The following is a 25254-nucleotide window of genomic DNA, read 5'->3' on the forward strand; positions in this document are numbered from 1 at the left end:
ACTATGGGAATATTCGTTCCTTTTCATTTCTGCTGCCTTCATATGTCACTTTCAGGAGCTTTATCGGGTACTGAGATTTCATTTAGGGGCACGCTTTACATTTGTATCTGGTACTTTATACCGCAGTCGGCGGTTGTACAATTCATCATTTGATACATTGTTTTAGCGACCATCAGGCTAGTTGCTGAGTTTTCAGTTTGAACTTTTTACAGTTTGTGCTTGTTTTATTTTGTGTATTTTGTACACATTTATGCTGTTTTTTTGTATTTAATTATGGCTCCATGAATATTTCAAGTTCAAGGGACTGTTTTTGAACTCAAATGTGTCATTTTTGATGGTTAACATTTGGACAATTAGTTATATGTTGTAGTCTATAAGATGGTGGCATAAATGTTGCTATATGGACATTTGGGGACTTTTATCATTCTTGTTCCTTATACATTCCCATGGACATTAATCTCTTTTTTTTATTCTGGGTTTGCGGTTGTCGAACCATGTTGAGGAACTCATAACTTTTTGCCTGACCAATACTTCCTGGCCATACAGCTGCTCCCTAACACATAAAAGATAACTCTGGCACTGGCCATACCCTTCAACACTTTACAGAAGCTGTATATCCAGCATTACCGTAAGCTTATAATAGCTCCTAAGTCCCTAACATCACTTCAGCTTGTAGCTGTAGACAACTCCCATCATCAGTTCATAGACTCTCAAATACCTATCCCTTCAAATCTCTTACCGCCATCAACAACAAACTCCACCACACCTCTTATAGTGTTTAATACAACACCAATCTCATACAATTTTAGATATTACCCTTACATACACCCCTTTCTTTCTGAAACTAAATAACATGAGTTACACATATCCAACCCCACTACTAAAAACATCATTCTATCCATTAATAATCTTCACCCTACTCCTACTTTCAATCCTGTCCTCCTACCACACTCAACTTCATAACCACACCACATTCTCATGGCAAACAGAATTCATAGCCAGTCCCTTCAAACTAAAAAACTTCCCTATATCACCATGCGACCTTACCTCCTCCCAAGCTTTCTCTTACTCATGCAATAAATCGACAATCAAAACTAATCCCCACTCTTCTCAAAGACAAACTAACATAACTCGCAAATTAATCAAACTCTGTCTACACCTCCTACATAAACTCACTTGTAGTGGGGACATACACCCCAATCCAGGACCCAAAACATCAGCCATCCCAAACTCAAATCAGCTACATCCCCTATACCACAGACCTACCTCAGCTCTCCTTTTCTTAAACATTAATCAAGAAGTATACTTAACAAAATTCAGGACCTTCATGCCCTACTAGCTCTACACAAACCAGATATCGCTGTGTTAACTGAAACATGGCTCAAACCACAACACCATAATAATGATATTACTGCCCCTGGTTATAATATTATCCAAAGAGACAGATTAGAGAAAAAGGGTGACGGTGTTGCAATATTATTCCAAAATCATCTCACCATAGAACAACTAGATTACAATACCCAAAAAGTCAAAGATGTATAACTAATCCTTGCCAAATTAAAAATAAATTCCAACAAACACATAATTATTGCAGGTGGCTATATCCCACCAGGCAATAACATCACTGTAATGGAAAGCCTGCTTAATTGGATCTCCAGCTCCCTAGCACATAAAACCATACTATTAGGGGACTTCAATATTGACTGGCTTAACTGCTCCACTCATAATCCCTCTGCCTTTATTAACCTCCACAGGTTTACCCAAACTATAACCACCCCCACTAGAATTGACAAAACATCCAATCATCAGTCCATCTTAGACTGGATCCTGGCATCTGACCCCACACTTGCACAGCAATCTGGCTGTCTTCCAGGTACCCTAAGTAACCATCATCCAACCTACCTAATTAGGAAGAGATCCCAAACCATCAGCCAACCTATCCTCGGAGTAGTTCAAAACAAAAAGACCTTTATAGCTACTGACTTCATCAATGCACTAAAAAGCTGCAACTGGACTCCCCTAAAACAACTGTCTCTAGACAAAGTTGTCGAATACTTTAACACAACCTTCATAAAAATCTTAAATCCTCATGCACCCCCCAGAACCATTAGAATAAAAACTAACTATGCCCGATGGCTAAGAAAGGATACTAAAACTATAATGAAAGAAAGGGACAAGGTCTGGATTCAGTATCAGAAAAACAAAACCACTACTTTGAGACAAAATTATATAGAGCTCCGTAACAAAGCCAAAAAACAAATCAAACTACACAAATCTGGCTACTATAAAAATATGCAAGAAAAATATGCTTACAACCCCCAAAAATTCTGGGCCACAGTAAATGGTATACTACACCCAGGAAAGTCCACTACTCCAACCCCTGTGCTACCAAATAACCATGAAAACATTCCCACTCAATTTAACACATTCTTTATTGAAGCAGTCCAGACCTTTGCCAATGTCCAAAGTAGCATTAGCAGCCCCACACCAATAACTACACCAACACACCCCAATATACAAAACAATACCCCCAGTTTTCACCTTCACTCCGTGTCCACCAAGGCAGTTTCTAAACTCCTTAGGAAACTAAAACCAAACACTCTAGCAGCTGATAAGCTACTAGGAGACTTCCTTCAGATATCAGCTGAAGCTATAGCCTATCCTGTCTCTATTCATAAATAAGATCTGTTAGAATGCACAGTTCCCACCTCATGGAAAACATCACATATTATTCCACTGCGCAAAGGAGGTAACTCCTTAGAGCTCACCAATTATCATCCAGTAGCAATCCTGTCACCTTTATCCAAAATATTAGAATGAGTTGTTCATAATCAACTAATGCAGTACCTCCAAAATAACAACCTACTCTCCATATCCCAGCATGGCTTTAGACCTTCCCATAGCACCACCACAGCATTACTTTCATTCACCAATATAGTTAACCACCATAGAAACAAGGGTCTATTTGTTTCTTCCATATTCTTAGACTTATCAAAAGCCTTTGACATGGTAAATCACAGTATGCTTCTTGAAATTCTATCTACCCTAAATATAAGTCCCCCTTCTGTATCATGGTTCAACAGCTACTTATCTGGCAGTCAGAAAGCAGTCCTATGGCAGGAACAACTGTCCCCCCTGTTACCAGTTACCATATGAGTCCCTCAAGGATCTACCCTTGGACCTTTGCTGTTGTCTTTATTTACTGACAAGATCTCTTTATCCTCACCCACTGCCTCAGTAGTTCAGTACGCAGATGACACCACCCTTATATGTGCTGCCCCCACCCTAAGTGAACTACAAACCCTAACCCAAAATAACTTCACCCTAGCCGAAACTTGGTTCACTAACATCAAACTTCTTCTTAATCCCCAAAAAAACTAATTCTTTTCAGCCAATGTAACTTTCCTCCTCTAATTAGTTATTTCACCATCTACTCTAAGTAAAACATTCAAATTAGTCCAACCACACACACTAAACTGCTAGGTGTAGAAATAGACAATAACCTGAGGTTCGACATCCACATAGCACAACCCATCAAGAAAGTTAATAAAAAACTTGGACACCTCTACAGGAACAAACAGTTTATGACTAAACACACCAAAGCAACCATCGCAAGGACTCATCTTCTAGCCACCCTCCTCTATGCCTCTCCCATCTTGACTAATCTCCACCAAACCGATCTAAATAAAATGGAATCTTGCTACAACAAGATTGCTAAGTTTGCTACTGAAGCCTCATATAGGTCCCACCACTGTCTATCCCTTAAGCAGCTCAACTGGCTTGAGTTGTTTCATATACTTCTACTCAATCAACTCTCTATAGCACACAGAGTGTACTACCTTCCTGAGAAAACCCCAGCACTTCAGCATCTAATTCAGCCCCACATTCACTCTTGAGCCTTAAGATCTAGTAACCAGAACCTCATAACTGTCATCCAACATAGAAATGATGCCAGTAAATCCCTCTTTGCCAGCACCATTGCTAAAACCTGGAACACACTACCAAGCCAAATAACTTCTACCACCTCCTTTATTCATTTAAAAAAAAACTGAAAATCCACTATTTAAGTGACTGGCTATGTTCCCGCCACTCACCAGGCTAACCCAAACCAAGAGAATGTTTCTGTGTACAGCTAAGTGTTAACAATTCCCCTGAAAGCTTGTGAACCCGTTGATATTTACTTGACAAAACTTATAACTGTAAAAATAATACAAATGCTGTTTTAAGTTTATGTACCTCAATGATTGCCTACTATAAGAATTGTTTATCTCTAACATATTGTGTTGTTTGCTATAAGTATGCTCTATTTTTTTCTCTTCTCTCATGTAGTGTATTGTATTTTGGAGCTTTTCTCCTCGGGCCTCCGCTTCCCGGTAAACAAATGTAAAATAAATAAATAAAAACAGGCAGAAGATAGTTCCACTGTTCATCCCCCAAGCAGGGAGTCTTGGGCTATGGGCAGACTGGAGAAGCAGGCTTACGCTTCAGCGACCTTTGCCATTCGGTTACTGAATTATCTGGCACACTACCAAAGAGACCTAATCTCAAAATCATCTGTCTCTTTGGCAGAGGTACTGCCTGAGGAGGTGCGTGATACTGTTGCCTCTCAGCTAGCTACCCTGGAATCCATCTCAAACTCCTTGATGTGCTTGATCTCTCACACTACCGAAGGGGCAGCTCAAGCAGCCGCATCAGGCATCGACATGAGACGGCATGCTTGGATGCATTTGTGTGACTTCGCAGACCCCTTTAAATCTTCCTTTGTCAATGTGCCTATTGATGAATCTTCCCTTTTTGGTCCCAAAGTAAGAGACACACTATCACGTAGTGAGAAGGACGGAAAGACCTTGTCTGCTGTGGGCATACGTTTTTCCACCCCCCCCCCCCACAAGAGATCCTACTCCTGGAACCAGAAGGGAGGAAAATTGTGGTTCAAGAAGTCCCAAGCATCTTTTCGTGACACTTGTGGTGAGCAATCCCCCTGGAGCAGAGGGGGCAACTCATCCAAAAGATGCCCCTTTCAGGGCACAGGGAGTGCACGCAACCAGGGCACTAGAGATTCCTTCTCCAGCTGACCCTACCAGCTCTCCTGAACAGCGGCCCAATTGCCTTCCTCTGGAAGCAGTCGGGGTCAATTTTTCCCTGCACCTACAGGCCTGGCAACTTATAACAATGGATGCGTGGGTGCAAAGAATAATGTCCAGAGGCTATCGTATCACATTTGAACTTACTCCCAGACCCGTAAAATGAATACCCGATGTTCCACCCAGTCAGAGGGAGGCTGCAGCCTTAGATATCGAAACGTTGCTAAAAAAAAAAAAGAGTCATCCAGCCAATCCCACCAGACCGGAGAGGATCCAGGTTTTACTCGAGGTTCTTTTTAGTGCCAAAAAAGACAGGGGACTGGAGACCAATCCTGGATCCCAGCTTACTAAACAAATTCATAAAACCTCAAAAATTCCGGATGGTCACGGTACAGTCCATCCTCCCTTTTTTGGGGAAGGACAACTGGATGTGCTCCATAGACCTCCAGGACACGTATTACCACATAAAGATGAACAAACGCTCCCGGAGATTTCTCTGCTTCTGGCTGGGAGCCAATCACTATCAGTTCAGGGTACTGCCCTTTGGTCTCCCAACAGCCCCCAGAGTGTTCACCAAATGTATGGTAGTTGTAGTAGCTCATCTCCGACTACAAGGATTCCAGGTGTTTCCATATTTAGACGATTGGCTCCTTACCACCACGACCAGGAATCTTCTCATTCTCAGTCTCTCTTACACTCAAGGCCTTGCTCTTCTCCTAGGTGTCATGATCAACATGGACAAATCACAAATGTTTCCAACAAGAGCACTGGAATTCATTAGAGGGATCTTCGACACAATGTCCTGTCAAGCTTCCCTTCCTCCTCACAGGCTCTCTAAAATAAGAAGCCAGATTCAAGTCCTCCTTCCAAAGACATTTGTTCCAGCATGCCTTGTACTACAGAAATTGGAATCTATGGCAGCAACCATTATTTTTGTTCCACTGGCGAGGTTACACATGAGACTAGTACAACGGCTCCTTTCATCACAGTGGTCAATCTTAACCCACCCACTCGACCACATGATATGCCTTACAAACCTTTGCAAGAACGAAATGCTTTGGTGGATGAAGCCAGAAAAAATCTTTGGTGTCAACCGTTCTGCCTTCCCCAGTCTTTCCTGTTAGGGTGGTGAGGCATTTCCAGGGAAAAACAGTCCAAGGCATCTGGTCCCCCATGGAGGCCAATTTGCACATAAATGTCCTGGAATTGAGGGCAGTTCTCTTAGTGGTGCAAGCGTTCCACACATCCCTTCCTTCCGGGACCATTGCAATTCAGTCAGACAACATGTCAGTTGTCTGGTACATCAACAAACAATGCGGAACCAGGTCTTTACTCCCTGTGTCTGGAGGCCATGAGAATTTGGCACTTGTTGATGGCTTCCAACCGCTTTCTCATAGCAACGCACATTCTTGGGAGTTCCATTCTTATTGTGGGCAATCTGAGCAGGAACATTTTGATGCCTCATGAGTGGTCCCTCAGTCCTATAATAGCGGATCAGATCTTCCGCTGTTGGGGCAGGCCTTGCTACGACCTGTTTGCTTCTCCCCTAAACAACAAATGCAGAGGCTATTTTGCCCTGATCCCCCCTCAGGGGGAGTCACCAAGGGATGCTCTGATGCACGATTGGCCTCCGGGTCTGCTGTATGCCTTTCCCCCATTTCCTCTCATCCTGAAATTCCTCCAGAAATCTCAGTTTGAGAAGCAGAGTGATCCTCATTGCCCCTTATTGGACACATCTAGTCTGGTTCCCTTTCCTATGGCCTCATCTGATTCACAGTCCGTGGATCCTGGATCAATCCCAAGGTCTGCTCATCCTCAGGGACTGATTCACCCCAATCTCCACAGCCTCAAGCTCACAGCTTGGTTTCTCCACTTCCAATGATTGCCAGGCTACCTGATATTTCATCCCGTTTGTGAGATTCTTCTGGCTTCACACAAACCTTCCACCAGGAAAATGTATTCTAGTAAGTGGACTAGGTTCTTTAGATGGGCCAAAGAACATTAACATAGACCCCTTTTCTATGCCTATTCAGGAGATCCTACAATATCTCACTACCCTGTTGCACGCAGGAGCTTCAGCGTTGACGATTACAGTACATTTAGCAGCTATTGCAAATTTTCACAATGGAGTTGACAATTCATCTGTTATGCCACACCGACTGTGCAAAACCTTCATGAAAGGAGTATTACATATTAAACCTCCTGTCGAGCCTCCTATAGAGCCTTGGGACTTGACATTGGTGCTTCAGTCGTTAACAAGTCCTCCTTTAGAGCCTTCTAACTCATGTGATATGAAATTTTTGTCTTGGAAAACTCTTCCTCTAGTAGCCCTTACCTCAGCGAGAAGAGTATTTGAGTTGCAGGCCTTGAGTGTCAAGAGACCTTATTTGATTTTTCATAGGGAAAGAGTGTCCCTACATACTGACCCCTCCTTTTTGCCCAAGGTTATTTCTGTATTTTCCATTAATCAGTCTATTGACCTATCACTTTTCTTCCCTCATCATTCAAATAGAGGGGAACACCTTCTGCATACCCTCAATGTTCATAGGCAAGTTCTACTTGGACAAAACTAAATCTTTCAGAAAAATGGATCAATTGTTTGTGGCCTTTGGAGGGCCCAGATTGGCTAAGCCTGTCTCCAGAATGACTTTATCTTCTTGGCTCAGAAATGCCGTTACTTTCATCTACCATCAGAACAAAGTTTCTTTACCTTCCAGAATAAAGGCTCACTCTATTAGATTGATGGCTACTTCAGTAGCTTTTCATTCCAAAGCCTCTGTGGATGATATCTGTGCAGCAGCCACTTGGGCAAGACCTCGTATCTTTATCACTCATTACAAATTGGATTTAGCCTCTAGGGGCCGAGTATCTTTTGGTTCTGTGGTGCTCAGGAATGTTCTTCCTTAGGGCCACCCAGGACTCAAGTAGCTGGGGACTCGGTCTTAACAGTAAGGAATACATAAAGATTTACAACATCAGATAAAGAAGTTATGTCTTACCATAATGTTCCATCTGTGTTGTAGATATTTATTCATTCATTACTTCCTGCCCTCCTTCCCCCTGCCTGGACTCCTGGTGGACCTTAGGATTTCCTTATTAGTTAAGGTATTTGCTCAGACAGAGCCTTCTATTGTCACTTTTATTACTTCTGTACTATCGTGGTGGGCAAACTAGATCTGAAAAGACTATGAGAGGGGCATTGTGGGTAGGTCTTAGTTGAGAGTTTTTGGCTGGCGCGAGCTTGGTAATGGCCATATTGGTTCCGAGGACGGAACCAAAGTCTTAACAGTAATGAATGAATAAAGATCTACAGCACAGATGGAACGTTATGGTAAGACATAACTTCTTTTTTTTTAGTTAAGACATGTTCTGTAATGCAAATTAGAAAAGTATTAAACCCTGGGCTATATAGAGAAATGCGAGTCAACCAATATTCCAGGGCCATTAGACCTGCCCAGTGAGGAATATTGGTATACAAAGTTGACATATCTAGTGTGCACATATACCACCCTGGTTCAAGGTGAATCTCTTGAATGGTATGCAAAAACTCCTTAGTATCTTGTATGTGAGATCCAACATATCCCAACAAAGGTTTCAAATATTGAGCCAGAAAGGCTGATAACGGTTCAGTAAGAGAACATTTGCCAGATACTATTCGTCTCCCTGGAGGTTGGTTCAAGGTGGTATGAGTCTCAGGTAACATATATAAGTATTGTTTCAATGGATGCTTAACTATCAGATTGAATGCTACTACTCTAGAAATTATTCCCTTCTGTAAGGCAAGCTTCAAAAACTGATCAATGTCCAACTTAAATGGATCCTAAAACATCCTTTGGTAGAATCATTTATCTGACCATTAGCCTCGACCAAATACATGGCCTAATCTCAAACTACCACAGCACCTCTCTTATCAGCTGGGCTAACAACCAGTTGTTTGTTCTTATGAAAAATTGACAAAGCTTGTGTCTGGGAAACAGAAAAATTATTAGAGGGAATCCTTAAATAGGATCCATATGTAAAATGCAAGTCCCTTAGTCCTGTTGTTGGAAAACTGCGACACACTTATTATAGGGTGGAGTGAATGTAGATGGTCTGAAACAGAAAACTGAGGGATCATATTCTTGATTAATTTGCTTGTTGTGAAAATATACCTTAAAATTCAACAATCTACAAATCTACAAAATGAAATAACATCCTGAGCAAACACATTCTGTCTGGCACCAAGTAACTTGACACAAAACCAAGACCTTTATTAAGCAATTCAGCTTCACTGGAAGATAAGAAATAGTAAGAACATTTGAACTATCTATTGCGGCATCATTAGCTACAACAATGTTTACAAAGTTGGTGCTCCGCTTATGGTGCTTGCATCCAGCTCTCCTGTGACGCATAAAGGAAGACCATCATTTTTCTTTTTAGCAGATGGAGAAACATATGGTGTTCATGTATCTGTATCTGTTACAGTGGAAAATTCTTCACCAGATGTCTCAGAAGTACCATCAGCTCTCTTTAGAATGGACTTTTTCCTTTTACTTTTACCAGCTAATTGGGGGCGTTCTTTGATTATGGAAAACTTAACCGTTTTATGGGCATTGAACTGGTTCCCGTGTTTGCAGTCCTTACAATCTCTAGAAAATGTTTTAATCAGACGAGTTCTTTAAATGTTTTTCCAACCCTATTAAATCTTTGGTCAACTGTACAATCTGTTCCTGGTAAAGGGAAACTTATCTGTTCACAAAGTTGACTAACCTGAGTCACTAAATCAACAGTTTTCCGTTCATAAAATTAATGCAAAACTTTACCAAACAACATTGAAGCCATTTGTTGAGCTGCCTGCCATCTCTGAATCAATTTCTCATCTGGACCCTTAACATACGGTTGTAGGTGTACTCAAAGGCTCCTAGGTGCTAAATTCTTAACACAGTATGCCTTAAATAAGTTCTGTTGCCACACATTAGATCCTAATTCTTTCATTATTAAGGATAATTGTCCAAATAAGTCAATGCAGGAAAGAGGTGTTACATTAGTACCCGTCTCTTTAATTTCTGACCCATGGAGTTTGTCAAAGATACCCACATCCTCCTTATCCGCTGGTAGCCCTTGTGAAATTTAGATCAAATCCATACTGGTTATATAATGATACAAAATCAAAAAAGGACTGTCACATATAAACAAAAGAAATTCAATTCCCATAATGTCCACTAAAATTACACATTTCTGAAATCTTAGTGATGTCAGATATGCTCGTCATTAAAATGCCCTTTATAAACCACACTATTAAGCATCCTACAACTAGGTTTAGCTTTGTTATTATAGATAGGCTTATGTCTAATAATAAAGACAACTCAGGCTGGCAAAACATATTGGACAAAAAAGAGAAAAATGGATTATCTAATCAGGAGCACTTTTTTCTCTCGGTCTTAATGAATATTTTTGACTAACTAATGATGTGTAGATTGTGGTTAGTTTGAAATAAAGACTTTTGTGCTGACATTTGAGTGCTGGCTGTTATCCAAAAAAAAATCAAGTTTTTTAGGAGCAGGTGTCTGGGAATCAGGAGCCTGAGAAGCTGCAGAAAAAAGTATCCAACAAGGCAGCAAGAACAGGAGGAAGAGCAAAGGGCTTGGGGAACTCTATTTGAAGGAGTTCACAATAATTCCTTTGAATGCCAGAAACACGGGCACAATCTCACTTAAACTATATCATACGGGAAACAGTATCCCTAAAAAATCTCTTCAAAAAGAGAATCAGGACTAGCAGAGTCCTCTTCCTCTGAACCATAATCCAAGGAGAGGGAATCGGGGACGAGTAGGCCAAAGATTCCTCATCAGAATCTGCTTTCTCATCAGATAAAGCCTGCTGCCTAGGCCTCTGAAGAGGAGTAGAAAACCAAGGGAGAGCAGGAACAGAGAGTCCTTGAGGAAGTTTCAAAGCCATAAGGGCATTGAACAAACCCTCGGTAAAATCCTGCCATTCATGCTGAGGATCCTTAGAAGCAGGAGAAATATGTTTAGTCTTTTGCTTCTTTTTTAAAGGGATGTCAGACTTAACTATTTTAGGTGGCTCAGACCCCTGCCTACACTCTACAGGCATAGTGGGAATCTCCTCCCCAACAAGGATTTGCAGAACACCCCCAGGCTCTTTGAAAATAATTAGCCGCAGTTTCCCCCTGAACATCCAAAATAGAGATCTGCGGAGTGTCTGGGGACATGCAAGAAGTCTGGCCTATGCCAACCTCCTGAGTGGTTGTGGCAGAGGAATCTGGCTGAAAATACAGGTGGTCCTCCTGGCTTTCACCAGCCTCAAGAAAAAGACTGGTGGAGCTGGTACAGCAGAAGAATACAACCAAGCTTTTTTGTTCTTCTTTGTGGACAGCTTACCTTTGAGTTGGGAAGATTCTGCCAATAGTACCTTGAGCCAGCAATTTAAGACTTTGGCTCTCTAGGTAAATAGCCAAAGAAGAGCCAATTATACAAAGTTTTCAAGACAGGAGCCAATTCTACAAAGTTTTCAGGACAAATGCCTGACAAATAGAAAAAGACGTATAGTCGTGAGAAGTACCTAAGCAAAACAAACACTGCTCATGAGGGTCCTTATGGGAAATCTGTCTTCTACACTGGCATTTCGCCTTTCTGGATGACATGCAAACCAGCAACCAGAGAAAAGTAAAATAAGTGCCTCACTGGGGTTTTTCTTCTTATCTGAAAACGACAGGGCAACCAGTAGACAAAAGAGTGTTCAGACCGATGATAGAAGATGGCATTCGGACTGGTGACAAAGAAGTTCTGAGGATGGTACATCTGTATGTCACTTTTATGCCCTACACCATGTGCAGGGAGCATACATGTGACATGCAATGTTCCTATTACAGCCTAAGGCTTTGGTTTACTGGCCAGATATCAAGCTGCCCTAGACAAGGGATCCCTTCAGGAATGCTGCAGTAGTGCATATAGAAGGGCATTTTACTGTTACACAGGTGTAGCAAAAGCAAAATGATTACCAGTTAAGCAAAGGGGTCTATATTAGAATATTGAAGCTTCAAAACTTCGAATGTTCTAATATTGAAGCAACAGAAAACCAAATTCTTTTACTAGGGAAAGAATTTGATTGTCCGTTTCTGTTGCTTCGATATTTTCAGCGCTGTGGTGGAAAGTTACGGGTCGGGTTCAGGTAAGTGTGTGATTGAGTGTTGGTTAGGTTAGTTAGGGTTAGGGTGCGGGTTAGGTATGTGTGCGATTGTGTGGACGTGAGGGTTAGGGCGGGGTAGGTGAGTTAGGGTTAGGGCGCGGGTGAGGTGAGTGTGCGATAGTGACGGACCTTAGGGTTAGAGTTTGGGTTAATGTAAGTGGATAGTTAGTGGTGTGTGTATAGTTTAGTGTAGGGTTAGGTGTAAGATTTTAGGTGTATGTGTGTGGATTGCTGTTTGTTTGGTGTGCTTGTGTTGTGTGTATGTGATTTGGAACAGCAAATTTTTTCCCGAAGAAAAAATTCACTGTTCTGTATGTTCGATGTTTTCAGCTTTCGCTGAATAGAGTTCGTTATTAGAACATTCGAAGTTTTGAAACTTCAATGTTCTAATATAGACCCAAGCAAAGATGTTTACTACAACTTGCTTTTTTAACCTACAAACTTGTGACATACTTCTTTAATGTCAGGCTAACAAAATATAATGTCTCCTCTAACTTGAGATCTCAATCATGCATCACCTATTCTTTAAATATCCCCAGTCGTACTTCAAATTACAGACCATATTTTTTCTGTTATGACCTCTCAATCTTTGGAATCATTGACAGTCTTCTTAAAGTCTATCTCCCACATCCACAGATTCTGAAAACAGTTCAAACAATTCCTATTAGAAAAAGCACTTGTAAAAGCTTCTCCAACAACAGCAAGATGTGAATTCCATACCTATCCAGTTCCTCTTTATATAAGCCACACCAAAATGTTCACGTCATGATAGTTTCAGTTTAAAGCACATTTCCAGAACCACTTGTATCTACATAGGTTTATAGATTCATAGGAGAGTGCTAGGCTAATGACTCAAGAGCACTTACAAGGCTAGCTAGTTTTAACCCAGATTTTACCCAGTTTTGTATCCATAGAGGAAAGATAACAAGGGTCAGTCTCCTTACTGTTCGTCCTTCTGTTGCTCTAGTACAACCTGTGAACTATTACTATTCCGTAGTTGTTGTCCATGCATCAACCACTATTATTTTATCTTTCTACCACTAATCCACTCTCCTTCCAGTTCCCGTGTTTCTCCTTCTTAATAGTGTGCATGTTTTAAAGATTTTTATATTGTACATACAGTTATTCTAAACTTATGTATATTCCATTCAGTACACGAAAATCTATCATTCAGTTTAGCTATATGACTTTTTTTCTTGTTTTGAGTCCTGTAGTCTGTCTAAAGTTTTTTTTTTTTTGTTTTGAGTCCTGTAGTCTGTCTAAAAATTTCAGTCTCATATTTATAGTTTCTGTTTATAATAACCACTGTTGTATCACCACACACCAAGTTAGAGGCACGCTCAATAGTAGAAACTCTGTTTAATGAAAATGTGCATAAACGCATAACACACAATATCCGTTTTCATCATCAACTTCATCAGATGGCTAAAACATCACACAAAGCCTGTTTAAATACAATAATGTCCCTCCAACATCCAATGAGAAACTGAAAACAATTAGTAATAAACTAGTGCTCTTTTTAAAATTAGAATATGTAATAAGCTACTAAAATACATAATTACATGTAATTATGTATTTTAGTAGCTTATTACATATTCTAATTTTAAAAAGAGCACTAGTTTATTACTAATTGTTTTCAGTTTCTCATTGGATGTTGGAGGGACATTATTGTATTTAAACAGGCTGTGTGTGATGTTTTAGCCATCTGATGAAGTTGATGACGAAAACGGATATTGTGTGTTATGCGTTTATGCACATTTTCATTAAACAGAGTTTCTACTATTGAGCGTGCCTCTAACTTGGTGTGTGGTGATACAACAGTGGTGTTATCAGTCTTCTTTTCACCATTTGATCCGTTTTTTGGGTTTCTATTTATAATAGTTTGTTAGCTGCATGGTCATAATCCACATTTGTGTATGTATATATATATATATATATATATATATATATATATATATATATATATATATATATATATACATACAATATTTGTTAATTGTAGAGATTATAGCACTGTGTATTTGTTGAATGTTTTTACCCTTTTGTTTGTTTACTCACATGTTTTGTTAGTTCACTCACGATGGTGGCACAGTGGTGCAGTGGTTAGTGTTGTTGCCTCACCACCAAGAGTTTCCCTGGTTAGATTCTCGGCTGGGGTGCCTTCTGTGTGGAATCTGCATGTCCCCCTTGTGCACTAGTGGGTTTCCTCTGGGTGCTCTAGTTTCCTCCCACAGCCCAAAGATATGCAGCAACTGGATTGGATACACTAAATTGGCCCTAGGTGTGAGTGTGTGGTAGGGTAGCCACCCGGAGGTGTAAATCTTGGCTCTAGATGATTGTCACTGTTGAAGTAACACCCCGACCCCATGTGCAGAAATGGGAATAAGGGGTTGAGGATAGATGGATGGATGTTTCTTTACTTGCACGCTGAACCTGAAAATGGTCAATCTAGATCACAGTTCTACCCCAGTTGAGAAATGTAAGTAAGTAGGTAAATAAAATTGCATATGTTCTTTGGCTCATATGACATTTACTACATAGCTCCAAGCTGCTGATAGTGTAAGCAGCTATGTTACTTAAGAAAAAAAAAAAGACATGACTACATTTTGAATCTGATAGTGATTGGGAGGGGGTGGAAAGATAGTGGAGAAAAATATTGTGATCTGTTTTGTCACTGAGAAAAAAACCACTCTGCTTGGTGTAGCACAGCAGTATCCAAAAGGTATAGGGTATTTTGGTGTATAACATATCATGGAACGCAGTGAACTAGACCTTGTTTTTCTATTGAGAAGATTTTTGCTGATTCATAATCTGGAGTTTTAGGTATATTTTCATAAAATAAAAAAAAAAGAAAACAAAAATGTGTGGTTGTGTTACAGAGACAGGTGAGCATTGAACATTTGTAGTCTAGAGGAGGGAACATTCAGAGTAGGCATGATGTGGGTGAACTAAATCTTGAAAAAAAGGTAGGACTGATCTGAAGAGAAAGTAAAAGGGGCAGGTGGGAGGGGCTATGAATGGCAGACTAATGACATATTTCAAATCTGTGGTTTGGAAAAAAGTTCTGTACAGAAAGAATGTGAGGTATAATCATGTGACTTGCTTTCTACGTGAGGCTGGGCATACAGTTCTGTTAAGGTGGTTGGTACTCTGAGGCTGAGATACAACTCTACCTGATTTTGGATCAGAATTCTGCTCTGCCTCTTAAAAATCTGTGATACTTTGGGTTACAGTCAACAAGTAATGTCATCACTGCAACAGACTTGTTTTGCATCAGAAAATGCATACTTGTTCAAACATGTTTATTTGTGTCATATTTTGAATCAGTAGTACTAATATTTTAAAAGATGTAGCTATTTTAGAGACCTTTGTTAAGGATTATTTTTGCCTTTCCTCTGAGGTGTGCAGATTCTGCCTCCTTTCTATTCTCAAATTTGTGCATTCATGTTGAAGGCTGACTGTTAAACTGAATTTGCATCATGTGACTGCTTTCTCCATTTTAAAGTTAAAAGTGTGCTGCATTTTTCAAATTTTGGAATGAGACATGGTTGACTTTTTGAGGCACATATCTCTTAAATAAGCCATACATCCACCTGCATGTTTCCGGTGTCTGTAGAAAAATTATGCTACTGGAGTGAGTAGAACAATCATTTTCTTTCTGCAAGAAACTTTGTGTTCCTGACGTTATTTGAACAAGCCAGTAGACCACAGAACTCATAAAGCTGTATAATAGAACAGCACACTGTTTTACATTTTGTAGGGGTTTTTAGTCATGTGTTAAATGCAGTTGCCAAAAATGATTAATTACAGAAGATATAATGTACAAGTTTGCACTAGTGAAATTTCATCAGAGAAATCTCTCTAGGAACTGTATCCTTAAATGTCAAGTCGAACATTAGCATAGTTCCAGGTAGCTGTATTACAATGATTTGTGGCATTGCTGTTAAATTGTCTTGTTTGTAAAAAGCTGTATGCTGGTAAAAATGGTTTAGATGTATAGTGGCCGGTAAAGTTTATTGATTATAATATTTGGTGTTATATGTCAGCTTGCCTCTGCTTCTTGGATTAGTTTATGCACACTATTGTTGGACTGTCTCTGAAGTAGACTTAAATATTTGCACATTTTCAGTTTTTATCAGTCATCATAATTAAATAGTTTTTATTTAAAACAATTACATCTGAAGGTATCAGTTACTGCAGTTGCTAGTCATCTTTAAGTAAAACTGATTGAAAATTCTTTATGATGCTGAATATTTATTATGTTCGGTAGCTGCATTTTCCCTGTCAAGTTTTGAAGTTCAATAAGGTGAGTTTAATAGTGTTCTTCGATTATAAGTCATTATTGCACAGCATTTTTAGTTTAACTGCCAGTAGCTATGGGAAGAATGCTTTTTCACTACATATTTATTTTCCCCTGAAAATTGCATTAAACAAGCCTTGGGATAACAGCATCTACACTGAACGCTTTTTTTAAATCACTTTTTTCAGACAAGCCTAGAAGAGGACATTGACAAGGCTATTGCTGAAGGGGATCTGAATAAAGCCGAGGAGTTGAGTGACAGCCTAGCCACTCGTGATGTAAGTTCCACTGTTACACTCGAGGAGTCTATTTTTCTGCAACAAATTAAGCATTAGATTTTAACCATTAGCCAGTTTTACTGACAACAGCAATGACTGGCTGTTGCTGATAAAGCCTTTGCTGCAAGGCATAGATCCTGGAGTGTAACACCTGTTTCCTTTCATGTCTGTCTGACTTTGTGAAAATGGTTTTTGATGTTCAACAGCTTGACACATTATAGCACTATCTATACAGTGCAGAGGTGCTGTATCAGTATCAGAAATAACTGTGGTAATATTAAAGCATGAAAGTCTTATTGTGCATCCTGTATTTTTAAAACTGTTTCTTATCAGATGCATACAACTGAGACTAAGTTTGGGTTTCCTTTTGTATGAGCAATTGTTTCAGCTTAAGTTTTAAAACTATTTTGAGAAGGCAGCTGGACCAGCATTTCAAAGAACTCTACTTAAATACTTAAATCCTGTAAATGTATATTGTACTCATATTCCTTCAAATCTACAATTAGTAGGTGTTCATGATTTTTTAATGAGCTAATCACAGGAGGGAGTGCATTTTACTAATTATTTTTTGAGTATGTACTCTTCTGTGTGTTAAATGGGTGCATTTAAAGTGAGAGGAAAAAAGACTGAAGATGCAGCTTCAGCTTAAAAAGCTGTCATTGACCATGACAAATTTGCATCAGTGCTTCTGAACAACACATATTTGGGAAAACACTGAGATAAATAAAGTTATGTAAGACGTATGCTGTTCAAAGCAATAGTAATGAAACACCATAATCACATCCACTTATCCTATCCTGTCAAGTAATACAGATTGTTGTAGGTACTGGAAGTGAGTAATCTAGCACTCAGGAGAACTACAGCATGACAAAAACAGTACTTTTTTTAAAGGAAAACTGTTTTATGCTAGGAATTTAAATTTATTTGGACTGTCGTTTAATTCTTCTGTCAGTTGGAAGACTGTGTTTTTTATCACTTTTGGTATAAACTGTTTAACAATTACTGCTAATCATTTTGTGATACCCCAACCCCTGAACTCAAATGTATAAAAGTTGTAAGTGTATGTTGTGCTTTTCACAGAGTTCTAAGATGAACAAAACACCTTTTTGATATATTTTATGAACTACTTCTGCTACCTTTACCCAAACTTCCAGCTTTCTTTACAGCTTTACCATAGAACTACTTACCAGTTCCTCAGTGCTTCCTTCATCCAGCTATAAAAAGATGAACATTTCCAGATAGCCATTGCATGTTCACAAGGCTACTACTTTGCCTTGGCCATGTATAGGTGACTTTGCAGTGGCCTTTTTTGGTTCCACAGACCACTCATATTCTTCCTCAGTTTCTTCTGGTGCAGTCCCTTCAGCCACCATGGATAGGGCATTAGACATGTCCTCTGTGACTGTTGGAGTGTCCGTGGTGGGCATGGGAGAAACATTGTTGTCAGTCTCAGGGAAAGGAACAGGAAATGCTTTTCTGCCCAGCTGGACTGGGATTTCTGTTCCCCAAAGTGATGTCCCTGACAGGTGTCTGTCTGCTTCTATGGAAATTCCTGTTAAAAAGAAGAAAAAACTTTAAACATTTATTTTCTCCTGTCTCTGTTGCTTCAGACAGTGATGATTTATTGGCCTTAGTTAATGGGTTCAGGCTATTAACCTTTCTCATTCTGCATTTGCTGGCAAGCAAAAAAGGAAGTCTTTATTTTCTGAAGATTCCCAGTGTGATGAACAAGGAAATGATTATGAGGGAGCAACTTCCGTTTTTTTTTTCCTCCTGAAGTAGCTGATTCTTTTTCTGGAACCATATCTAGGATGGTACTAGTTGTTTTAATGGGAATATAGTGACACCCCAGATGTGCATATTTTCCCATATCTCAGTGGCATTTTGGGTTATCTGCCAAGGTAACCCAGTACTGGCCAGCTTTCAAAAGCTCAGACTCTCTTCCCTCACTCTTTCTTTGGCAGCTGATTGGTAAACATATCCTGAGGGAAACCTTTAGCTGTTAAGTGAGAGACTTTTCCAACCATCCAGAGAAGAAAGTCCTCTGAGTCTTCACAGGATCCAGTGCTGATTTTTCCAGCTTACTGCTTAAATAAGCCCTATTTCTGGAGAAGTTTCCTCTCATATTATTTGTTTATTCTCTGTCTGTTATTATGTTTATTTAGAAGTATTTATTTTAACATCTTTTTTGTCAGTATTTACAGTAATTTCTGTGGGAATTTTTGCTTGGAGAAGTTCTCAAAAGTGCTGTGTTTAACTGTGCTTTTAGTCACTTGAGGCCTCTCTTTACTGTTGTTACACTACTTCATTTTCATCTTTTGACAGCAAAATATTGCATTACTTTGATTTTTTTTCAGCATTTATTTATTTTCTGCATGTATGATTTTAGATTCACTTTAGAACATTGATAGCCCATAACACTGAAATCCAAAACATTGAGACCAAAATCTTGAAAATTCAAAATATTGAATCCCATAACAATGGAAATTCGTAGGAAATCAGCATGTACTATATTCCAGGATAACTACATATAGAAACAAATACAAAACAAACCATATCACACTTTTTCAGCTATAAGCAGGATGGCAAATCTACCCTGCACACCCCCCCCCATACCCTTTGCTAGTTAAATATATCAACTCTGAGATTGCACTACACTACACTAAGATGTGTTATGTTGTAGTATAGCAAATAACAAGGGAACATGACTGAGGTTACCTATGAAACTCCGGTAAGTATCACAGAGATATATAGTAATGTGTAATGTTTTTACAGTGAAGTAGTGTTTCTAAGAGAAAGTTGAGGAAATTTTTTTACAATTTAAACAGGCAGTCATGAAGTGGGGGATGGTATGTTTGCTGTCTTGTTCTGTGTACTGCAATCTCAGAGCTGATATATTTAAGTAGCAGGTGGTGTGGGGGGTGCAGGTGTGCTTGCCCCCCTGCTTATAATTGGAGAAGTATAATATGGTTTGTTGTTTATCTGTTTCTTTATGTAGTTGTGCTGGCATATATTAAATGATGGTTTCCTATGTATTTTCAATGTTATGGGAATGACTGTTCTGAGTTTTCAGTGTTTTGAATTTTCAATATTTTGGTCTCGATGTTTTGAATTTCAGTGTTATTTGCTTTCAATGTTCTAAAGTGAATCCATGATTTTACTCTGTCTTTTTAACATTGGATTGCAAGTTTACTGTACATTACGTTATTTGAATGTACTGTGAAGAATTTACTCTTTCTGACAAAAATACAGTTTAAATTGTTATTAAAGGTTATTTTATGGCAGTTTATTCTGGTTAGAGTGTTTGTAGTGGATTTGTAACACTGTTTTGGCACATTAGTTGCCTTGGTGTTTGGACTTTATGTACTGGAAATTCTTTAACTTCTGTTAGTTATAAAAGAATTTTGAACACATTTCATTTGTTTGTGATAGAATTCATCAACTCAAACGCCCTGGATCAACTGGTAAACTCCCCTACCAGTGGTGAAAACATATTGGACCTGGTCATCACCAATATGGGCGACAGGTGTTCCACACAGGAAGTCAACCCGTCACTGGTTAGATCAGACCATAAACTAATCACTCTGGATATCCACAACCCACCACCGCCCCCAACTAAGGAAACCACAGTAAAAAACTTTCTAAAGCAAACTTCACCTTAAAATAGAGGTGGTAAGTTTCACACCCCCCAAGCTAAAGGAGAACGCTTCCCAAGATACAGAAACCTTTACAAATACACTCTTTGAGCACCTACAAGGATGCATGGATTGTGCCATCCCTAGCAAAACCAAGACTCACTCCTCTAAGAGAAGGAAACCAGTTTGGTGGACCCCTGCCATAAACAGGCTATACAATAGAAGGAGGAAACTAGTTCAGAAAAAAAGCAAATCCCAAGAAGGAAAGACATCCCTGATCAGTATCAGTAAGAAACTAAGGTCCCTCATGAAATCATCCAAGGCTAACTTTGAAAGAAAAATAGCCAAGGATTCAAAAGATAACCACAAAACTTTCTTTAGCTATGTTAAGAATCTAAGTGGCAACTCGCAGATATGCACTGAACTAGTGCAAAATAGCACAAAATATACTGAACCTACTGATATTGCCAACATCCTGGCAGATAGATTCAGTGCAAACTTCACCCCCCTCTCACCTCCGAAAGGGCCCACAACAATACTGGAAAAGTGTAGAGTCCCAAAAATCACAGACACACAGGTGAAAAAAGCCCTTTCCAAAGCCAAAAACACAGCATCAATGGGACCAGATGTTGTTCCAGGCTGCGTCTTGCACGAACTACAGAACGAACTAACTCCCCACCTAAACACGCTGTTCAACCTCAGCCTCTCCACAGGCTACGTGCCCATAGAATGGCACACAGCAACTGTTATTCCTATCCACAAAGGAGGGGCCACAACTGACCCTGGTAACTATCGCCCCATAAGTTTGACTAGCCTGGTCTGCAAGGCTATGGAGCGCATCATCATGGAACTCATTAACAAAGACATTAGGAACCTCCAAACACTTGACCCAACCCAGTTCGGCCTTGTTAAAGGCAGATCTTGCCTACTAAATCTGGTTGACTTCATTGAGACAGTCACCAAGGCCATAGACGAGGGAAAGGTGGTTCACACAGCCTACCTTGACTTCGCCAAGGCTTTCGACACCATTCTCCACTCGTGTATTAAAGAAAAACTCACCAGCCTGAACATAAACCCCTACGTTACGAGATGGGTTGCCAACTGGCTTACAGGTAGAACTCACACGGTAAGAATAGCGGGCTCCAGGTCCGACTTTAAACCAGTCACAAGTGGTGTCCTGCAAGGCTCAGTCCTGGGAACCCTACTGTTCGGCATATACTTCTCAGAAGTACAGGCAAACACAGGAGGACTATGGCTAACCAAGTTTGCCGATGACTGCAAACTGAGAGCCATATTGACTCTCCGGCTGACACGGACATCCTCCAAAAGGGCCTTACTGAGACGGACACCTGGTGTCAAAGTCATGGCCTCAAGCTAAATGCCAAAAAATGCATAGTCATCCCGTTTGGGAAAAACAAAACACCCACGAATTACCACACGGGTGGCAGCCCCCTTAATACAGAAGAGGTAGTAAGAGATCTGGGGACCCAGGTAGATAGTAATCTCTCCTTTGACAATCATATTGCCAAAGTAGTTAGGAAATCCTTCTGTGTGGCCCATCTAAATTACTAAAGGGTTCCCATCTAGAAATAAAGAGGTTATAGTGCCCCTCTACTCATCACTCATTAGACCAATCATAGAGTACAATGCCCCATTTGGGATGTACCTCACAAGACACTTCCAGCAGCTGGAAAGACCACAAAAGTACCTCACCAAGAAGATTACTGGCCTCAAACATATGTTTTATACAGCCCGACTGAAAAAACTCTGTACTCGGTGGCTGCTTACTCAGAGGTGATCTCTTCCTGACTTATAAAGCCATGTCCGACTCAGAATTGATGGACATGCTCCACCTAAAGAAATCCAAGTCACTGCGAGCCACGCGCTCTAGTGAGTTAAACCTCGCCACAACAATAAATAGAACACGCTGGAGAGATAGATTCCTGTCACAGAGGCTCCCCATGCTTTGGAACAAAATTCCAAACTACATCAGGCAGAGCCCCTCACTAACACTCTTCAAGAGAAACCTTGACGAGTGGATGGGTAACAGAAAATTCACCCCTGGGATCACTTCATTGGCTCTGCTTGACAGAAGATCAGTTAATTAATCAGTGGGGTGGCGAAAGCCGACACACTCTGGCTAGGTTTATAAATGCCCTCGGGCAGATAGCCTAGTACCAACCTATGAACCAATAGTAGTACAGTCTGGCAGAGTTTAGTTGTGTAGTGACATATTTATTAGTACAAACTTTAAATGCCTATTGTGATACATTATCTACTACTGTGAGTTTATTATTATTGCCATTTCTCTGTCCCTTGACTTGATGGATCTTAACTCTGGTATCTCCCCCAACAAATCCTTTTGCACTTAAAAAGAAAAAAAAAGCAGAATAAAACTGTGCATCAGCTTATGGTTAGTGATACTGTCATGCCACTGCTTGGGCCACAGACCACCCATCTCTCTCTAGTGTATCTTTGCTGAACTCTATGTAACTGGGTTTAGACACATCCTCCATGGCAGTTCCAGTACCTGGTGAAGGCATGGAAGAACCAAGCCCTTTAGGTGTAGTAGTAGAGACCCCTTGCCAGACATAATACTCTGTCTCCAGATTTTTTATCTAATAGTGAAGTTCATAAGAAAAAGAAACAGAAGATCTGATGTCAGTCTTCATTTTATCCTTGACATATGGGCCCAGTTCTGACATCGGAACCAACTCAGCCATTATTACAGCTAACACCAACCAAAAACTCATGAGCTTTGCCTCTACTCACAATCCCTCTCTCACAATTACCCCAGATCTCATTTGCCGCTTTTCCAAATTGTTGCATTTTGCCAGTGCTCTCAAGTTTCCTTTGGTTTAGGTACATTTCTGCTGTTAATTCTTAGAGATTTTCTCTCTGTCTCCTCTCTAATTGATCCTGTACCTTTCCTTTTACTTTTTTTCTCTCTTTTATGTACATGTAAGTGTATTTTTTTGATATCATAGCTGATAGTCCCTTCCGTTACACCTTGGTGCAACTCTATAACTATCATTGTTGAATTTTCCTTTCCTTTCCCTTCTCACACACAAAAAAAACATCTCTCTCAAACTTTTCTGTGTGTGTTTGCCTTCCAGCCTGTATTTTTAAGATGGCTGAGAAAGCTGAAGTCCCTTCTGGTTTTAAAAAATGTCAGAAGTGCAGCCACAAGAATCCATCTTTTGACTTTCACTCCGTTTATGTCTATTGCTTGGGCCCCATTCACTTACAAGAGGACTGCAGTATTTGCCACAGATTCAGTCCCAGAGCCCTTGTTGAGAGACATAACAAGCTTATTCTAAAGGGTTTGATCCAGTCTGCTTTCACTGAAGCCTTATTTGCAGCTGACAAACTTAAAACTGATATTTCCTCCCCTTCGTCCTCATCTTCCATGGGCAAGGTCAGAAAGAGGAGTGTATTGTTTCCAGTGTTTCCTTTGCCACCGAGAACTAAGAAATTGAAATCCTTGGTACCAAAAGGATCCTCTGAATGGAGACCTCTGACTCTAAATTACCGATGACAACAATTTCCCTGGCACCAACAACTATTTCAGGTCCTTCAACATCTTAGGCTCCGATGCAGGACAATTTATCCCTTCTTCTCCAATGACACCCATTACATTGGCACAGACTATTGTATTGGAACCAAGGTAATTTTTTCCCCAGGACTACTTACTCCCCATTCATAGCACCCTTCGCTAGTGAGCTTCCAGAAGTTTTTCTTCAGAGGCCTAAATCTACATCCATATCATTGATCCATTGCATCAAAAGTCTTTCTGAGCTTGGTGTGGACAGACTTGTGAATAAAATCTTGTGGGAGACAGGGCTTGCAGGCCCCCCCTTTGCTCCGACTCCTTTTGATCTAGGAACCGAGCCTTCCTTCATCCTGCTGACCACGCCTCCTCTGACCTCCTCCAAGGCTTCAGAGTTTACTGTTCCGAGTCTCCCAGCACCAGATTTACTGGTCCCTGAGATTTCCACCTCTTAGGAAACGGTAATTCCCCTGAACTCTTCGGTGGCTTCAGAACCAAAGACACCTCAAAGCCATAGCTACCCTGTCTGTTCTGGAGGGCAGGACTCTACTCCAGTTTTTTTGTAGCCGTCCATGCTCCTCAGAGCTTCGTCTCAAGTTAGTTCAGCATTGGCTTCTGTCTTGAGGGCAGGCTCTTCGGAGTGGTAGTGACCCTGGTCCAGAGGCAGTCTGTCTTGGTTCTGGGCTGCATTCCCTTTTCTGGGGACCGGCCTTTGAGCCAATGGAGAGGGCCCTGTCCCTTACAGTGATCCAGTCGGTACCTTCCTCCTAGGAATAGGTACCCCCCCCCCCTCCGCTGGCTCTGTTATTCTACCTGTCTCTTCACTGGGACACTGGGTGCTGAGATCTCAGGTTTCTCACACTCTGGTTCTGTCATCTTCTGACACCTCCCCAGGTTATCCCCCTGAGAAGGTAACACAGAAAAAGAAGTGTAAGAGGAAGCACTTAGATTCCCCTCAGGAATCAGTCATTGAAGACACAGATTTTGATGAGGCGGAAGGGTCCTCAAGGTCACCGCCTGAAGATGCCTCCTTTAGAGACATCCTAGAAATTTTAAAGCAAAGGGGTGGCTGGCAGTCCCAAAACCCTTCCTCAGAGGAATCTGTTTACCTGCAGGCTTTAGGCAGTAGCCCATCTACCTCTTGGGTGACCCTGCTCACTAATGAACTAATTCAGTTGATTTCACAGCTGATGTGGAAGGCTCCAGACACCATCAAACC

General features: G+C 40.4%; 1 protein-coding gene across 1 annotated transcript in view; it reads left to right on the forward strand.

Moving 5' to 3' along the window:
• Positions 1–25254, forward strand: part of FAM204A (family with sequence similarity 204 member A) — a 477602-nt gene that overhangs the window by 162278 nt on the left and 290070 nt on the right. The window contains exon 5 of the mRNA XM_044055971.1: positions 16761–16850. Within this exon, the coding sequence (XP_043911906.1) occupies positions 16761–16850 (90 nt within the window). The remainder of the gene's footprint in view (positions 1–16760; positions 16851–25254) is intronic.

Source organism: Protopterus annectens, chromosome 14.part0, assembly GCF_019279795.1.
Source record: "Protopterus annectens isolate FY-2018-M chromosome 14.part0, PAN1.0, whole genome shotgun sequence".
Classification (NCBI taxonomy): domain Eukaryota; kingdom Metazoa; phylum Chordata; order Ceratodontiformes; family Protopteridae; genus Protopterus; species Protopterus annectens.